This window comes from Pleurodeles waltl, chromosome 6 (assembly GCF_031143425.1).
Source record: "Pleurodeles waltl isolate 20211129_DDA chromosome 6, aPleWal1.hap1.20221129, whole genome shotgun sequence".
Taxonomy (NCBI): Eukaryota; Metazoa; Chordata; class Amphibia; order Caudata; family Salamandridae; genus Pleurodeles; species Pleurodeles waltl.
This window is the reverse complement of record NC_090445.1, coordinates 210,219,090-210,225,089: the sequence shown is the minus strand read 5'-3', so window position 1 is coordinate 210,225,089 and position 6,000 is coordinate 210,219,090. Positions and strand designations below refer to the sequence as shown.

The window sequence follows — 6,000 nt, the reverse complement described above, 5'->3', positions numbered from 1 at the left end:
GGATACCCCATTTAGCAGGAGGCAGCATTCCTGTGAGTGGCTGTCTTGTAACGGTGTCTTGATTAAGATTCCACTAAGCTGAAGTGAGAATATGTTCTGTGAATGGATTCAACGGCCCCTAAATGAAAATGGTGGTCTAATCAGGATTTAACTGGTGCCCTACAGAAAACACAGACGGGCCAAGAAATGAACCCTTCATTTAGTCAACATGTCTGTGTTCATTAAATGCCCATGTAGGGTCTGGTTCCCCCCACAGGACAGAAAGCCCTGCCACCTCGCACTAAATATGTAGTGTGTTAGGTCATCCTGTAAGGATTCTTGAAATGCTCGTTTTCTTGCATTTCTTAAGCATCTGTAGCCTGCGTCCCCAGATGCCAGTGCCTACAGGAATGGTTCAAAACACTGCACAACGTATACATCAATGGCAACAATTCCATACATACGGCCACTCCACTTATTGTGCTTATAAGTGCGTGCACATTCTGTTTACCTACTGGCAAACATTATTTGTTTATTCTAGAATCTCTGCCATGCATACTTGCCATGTTATTACAACAGAAAACACGTGAAAGCATTTCTCCAGTCCATCTTTTTGGCCTTGTGTGCACAGGTACAAAGGCAGTCGCGTATTAAGCCTCGGAAATGATGACACTATGTAAGTAAACACAACAGTCCATCGTACTTTGTTAATATCAATGTGTGCTTGCTGTGTACCTTCAACAACAGGGCAGCGTGCGCTGTTGGGCCTCCCACCTTTGCAGATATGATGGGAACGGCAGCAATCCTCGAGCAACTCCGAATTAGGGGGGAAATATGGTAGGGTAAACGTACAATTAATTAATGACTGGCACCCTTTTATCTTGGGACATATGAGGGGAATACACATCAACAAACTGCACAGAAACACCCACGTTTGTTGAAATGGGCACTCAGCTACTTTATCGGGGTACTTGGGCTAGAGTGCCCAGCATGCTTCGTTGCACATTCTGCGTGTTATTGTAGGAGGGTGTTAGCCAGAGGTACAAATACTGAGCACAATGCCAGGGCCTGCGGACCACCAACAGGTTTAATATTCTGTAAGCATAAGTACGTGTAGCGACCCAAAGAGGCCTGTACAATGGATGTCTTACTGGTGACGGGCCACAGGCAGCGGTTATGGAGGTTTGCCACGTATACTGCTGCTTTGTACAGGAGGTGAATGTGGCAAAGTGCAGGAGGATATTGTCCTGAGTTAAACCATAAGAGGATTTTAATAAATAATGAAAATGCTGTTTTCATGCTTGTGCAATCCTTTTGTAGGCATATTCTCTTTAGAGACCAGAGTGGCAGAGGGGCCTCCAATACTGGATGCCTCTACGCTTGTACAGTACATGAATAAAAGTTACTCAGTTTTTGGAGTGATTTCCCTTCGGTTGATAAATGTCACTATGCAGGGGACGACTGTCATTACGATGAGAGGGCAGATGGCATTTCTTAAGAAGTTTAGGCCGTAGAACAGCGGGCTAAAGTCTGCGGGCAGAGGGATGACGTCCAAGGCATGCAGTATCCCTAAAGCCAGCACCACACCACAAAGACGTTCTCTGCCTTTAAAGACCTGCTGATTTGTGTTGCTGAAGAGGAGTGAATGCACGGTAAGCCCCAGCCCTAAGGCACTGCCAGCGCTGCGGGTCACCGAGGCGAAGGGCCGGGTATCCAAGCGGACCCACTTGGGATTTGAACACCACTTACTTGCAAGCTGTATGGACCTGGAAATGTAAACAGAAAACATATATTAACTAAGTATGGTGCCAATCGTATGAAAATTTATTTTTAAGAATATTTAGCAATGGCTAGATGTAGAACACTATAAGGATCTAGCGTGGCCTTAATTACGCCAAAAGTAGCACACAATAAGAATCCATCCTGGATTTATGCCAAAAGTAAACATATTACTTTGTTGAAAAGATTATTTATTTATTTTTGGCACACTTGCTCTTGTGTTTTTCTTTACGTACTGCCATCGTCATTGATGGTTTACTACTCTTCTCCCAAACCGGACATATTTTATTTGCACCAAAATTGACATTATAGAGGGCGTGGCCATGACGCAAATGGAGGCAGCCACGAACGCAGACGTCGGCAACCCACTGCCGCTATTCTCTTTGACCCTCTGATGGGATGGGAATTGGAAGAAGAGGAGGGGCATGACACAAGCCCGATTCCGGCTGGATTCGGGGACAAGGCTGGTCTGGAGACCCTAAGAAGCCTTGGCATATTTTCTCGGACCAGCCCCCATAAGGTTCATAGCGAGCGAGTCTGACCACCAACTACAGTGAGGCTTGGCAGGGAAGTTGGCCCCGCCCCCAAGAAAATAGGGGGGAGGGCAAAAACGGTGCATTCTACAGCTCATTTTTCATTATATATTCAATTATTTTCGTTTATAAAGCTGTGATGCTATTAATTGTGTTTGACCAATGACTCTGTTGACACTGCCATATTAGTTGCGCAATGTTCAAAGTAGCACATTCAGTTTAGCTGCCTATTGGCTTTAACATGGCATTAGACATTACATTTGGTATTTAGGTTAGCTGCCTTTTGGCTTTAACGTGGAGTTAGACATTGCAGTTGAGAAATTGCAGATGAGCTGTGTTTTTCCAAGCTGTGTTTTTCCACATGATAGACCAAGCTGTGTTTTTCACACCAGACCCTAGCTGATAAGAGCGCGTAGATTTTGTGTTTACCTCTCAATCCAGTCTGAGAACGAGGAAAGTTTGGAGAATTGGCCACTCTCCAGGTTTATTCGGTTCTTACACTGAGTTTGCTTTTAACGATGGCTCTGGGCGACAGCGAGGGAGAATTATCTTGACTTCAGACAGGAACGGACGTCAGTTGCCTCTCCCCGTTTGGGTAGAAAATCTCTTTCTCGCAGTTGAACCGGAGTCATCAACTTGAAGCCCCAGAAAGATGAAGCAGAGGGATAGGCCCTACAGCCCTACGGTGATGCAATTTTGACTTTTATGCTTTGCTTTGAAGTTATGCTATAATATAATCACAGGTATTTGCTGTGTACATTGCAACTGAGAAGTACTTTGATATAGTTTGCTTTCATTGCTGCGACTACTTTTGAACGTGTGCTTCCAACCTACTAATTTTGTCTCTCAGGAACCTCGATGTGAAGTAATAATGTATGTATGTATGTATTGAGTATTTATAAAGCGCATTCTGGCCCAAGGGCATCGAAGCGATAACTGGGTGAGGCAGGGTCTACTAACAAGGAGACTCCAAACCTTATTGCGGGAAGAGCCAAGTCTTGACCAGTCTCCTAAATGTTCGATGATTGTGTTCTTGCCTTAGATCCAATGGGAGTGAGTTCCAAATTTTAGCAGCCGCAATGGTGAACACTTTATCTCCCCACTTCGCCTTCTTGATGCAGGAAGTTTGGATTCGATAGGCAGAGGCAGATCGCAACAGCCTATTAGGTCTATACCATTGCAGCTTGGTGGTTAGTGCCTTAGGCCCAATCCCATGGACGGCCTTGTGAGTAATGCAGAGAGCCTTAAAAGAGATCCGCTGGGCTAACGGAAGCCAGTGTAAATTTCTGAGGCACCTCTTAGCAGAGGCCCCGCGGGGCAGTTTCAGTAAAAGCCTAGCAGCAGTGTTCTGCATCAACTGTAGCTTATTCAGTGATCCTTTATCCAAGTTGAGCAGAAGCGCATTCCCGTAATCCAATCTGGAAATGACTAGAGCTAGAGTAGCAGTAGTTCTGCAAGATTGTGGAATAAAAGGAAATACTTTCTTTAATTTCTTCAGAGTCCACATGCAGGTCTTGATTATCTGATTGACCTGAGGTTTGAATGACAATTGATCGTCAAACAGTAATCCTAAATTCCTCGAGGTAGATCCTGGCACAGGGAGAGTGCCACACTCTTTAGGCCACCAGATGGAAGACCAGTGTTCCCTCTTGATCCCAAAGCACAGAATCTCAGTTTTTTCGCAGTTAAGTTTTAGCCAATTGGCCTTCATTCAGTTGTTCACTGCTGTCATGCAGGCGTTGAAGCGGGTGGCCACTTCCTCCATATCTTTGTTAATCGGGATGATAATCTGAGTGTAGTCTGCATAAGAAGTTGGGATAAAGCCGAAAGAGCGGATTAGCTCTGCCAGCGGTGCCACGTACACATTGAATAGCGTAGGGCTGAGGGAGGAGCCCTGAGGAACCCCACACGGCAAGAGGTAGGCCGGGGATCTAAAATCACCGCTGCTGACTGTGGCCCACCTATCTGATAGAAAGGATTCAATCAGCTTGAGAGCCTGATCTCTAATGCCTACCTGATGTAGACGGTCTAGCAGAATGTGAGGGGCAATGGTGTCAAATGCTGCCGACAGGTCCAGTAGAACCAGAAAGACCCCCTGCCCCTCATCAACCAACCTGCGTATGGTATCGGATGATGCAATGAGAGCTGATTCAGTGCTATGGGATTTCCGAAAACCATGTTGCGAGCCGTCTAGGCCCTTTGAGGCTGACAGGAAATCAACCAATTCTTTATTAAGGTGTTTTTCCAGAATTTTGGCCGCATAGGGAAGAAGGGCTATTGGGCGTAGATTAGTCAAAAAAGAAGGAAACAGGCAAACCCGATGATCTAAGGGAATAATAGTGGTTTCTTTCCATACCTTAGGATACAAACCGGTTATAAGGACTTCCTGAACAATAGGGGCCAGCATAGATGCCGCTAGCTCTGGTACTAATTGAAGGATGGCAGGGATCCATAGGGGAACCCGATTTACATTCCAGAAGCAGCTTGCACATGACCTCTTGAGATGGCATTTTAAACCTAGAGAGTAAAAATGGCTTATCTGGCAACCCATTGGGTGTCAGCACAGGGCGCAGTGGCACAGCTATCCAGGGAGGGGAGGTTACTTGTTCCTTGTCTGACATAAAGCTCGAGTAGATGTCAAGAATTTTACATTTGAAGAATTTGGCTATTTTGTTGCAAAAGTCTTGGGAGTTTTCTACTTTAGAAGTACCTAAGGGAGTGGTAAGAACATTGATAGTTCTAAATAGCTCTCTAGAAGAGTTGGCTGCCTCGCTAATTTTAAGTGTGAAATAGTCCGATTTGGCTACCAGACAGGCTTCTTTGTAAGTGTTTAGGGCAAGTTTTAGCTCCGCTCTCTCATCTTCCCAGGGGCTGTTTCCAGCAGCGCTCCTTCTGCCGGTATTTCCTCTGTAAAATTTTGAGGTCTTGAGAGAACCATGGTTGGTTGGGTTTTTTCCTGATGCGAGGGACAGAGACCCTCGCCGGTGCTAGTAAGTCCATTGCCTGCGTAATGCCCTGATTGAACCTGGCAAGCGGTGACAGAGTGGACGCCTTCAGATCATTCCAGTTATGTATTAATGCCATTTCCAACGGTTCTGCTTTAATGTTTTTCCAGGGTCTTAGCAGTTTTTTCGGGGGAATGAGTGTCAAAGGCTGCTGCTTGACCATAAATTTAAATGTCAGGAGCGCGTGGTCCGTCCACTCTAACGGGGTCGTTAAAAGATTAAGTTCTTCCTCGGAGTGGGTAAAAATCTCATCAAGGGTATGGCCTGCTCTATGAGTGGCCAGCCCATCCTTTAGGACCCAGTCCAGAGCCGCCATGAGATTGAAAAATTCCATGACCAACGAATCACTCGTATCATCGAAGTGAATGTTAAAATCTCCTAAGATAATTGCTTTAGGGGCCATGATTAAGGGTTCCAATAGCGAGGTCCATATCGAAAGGAATTTAGAGAGGGGGCCGGTAAATTAGCAAGCCTTCAAAGACCAGGGATTTGCCAAGGAAAAGTTTAAAGGCCATAGTTTCACAGACCTCTGGCATGTGGCTAGCGCAATTCCAAATGCAGGTGAACTCAGACCTGCAGATAATAGCCAGGCCTCCTCCTCTCCCTGTATTCCGGTCTACCCTATAAAAAGAGAAGCCGGTGGGGGCTGCCTCAATAAAATCAGGGTCCGAATCTGGCCTCGCCCAAGTTTCTGTTAGGAAGAG

The 6,000-nt window shown here is 45.7% G+C and overlaps 1 protein-coding gene across 2 annotated transcripts in view; it reads right to left on the bottom strand.

Annotated features, from left to right (window-relative positions):
- Positions 1-463: 463 nt before the first annotated feature.
- The window catches only part of G6PC3 (glucose-6-phosphatase catalytic subunit 3), a 94,568-nt gene continuing 89,031 nt past the window's right edge, over positions 464-6,000 (bottom strand). For both annotated transcript variants that reach the window (XM_069237848.1, XM_069237849.1), the window contains exon 7: positions 464-1,745. In XM_069237848.1, coding sequence (XP_069093949.1) covers positions 1,382-1,745 — 364 coding nt within the window. In that variant the 3' untranslated portion in view covers positions 464-1,381. The remainder of the gene's footprint in view (positions 1,746-6,000) is intronic.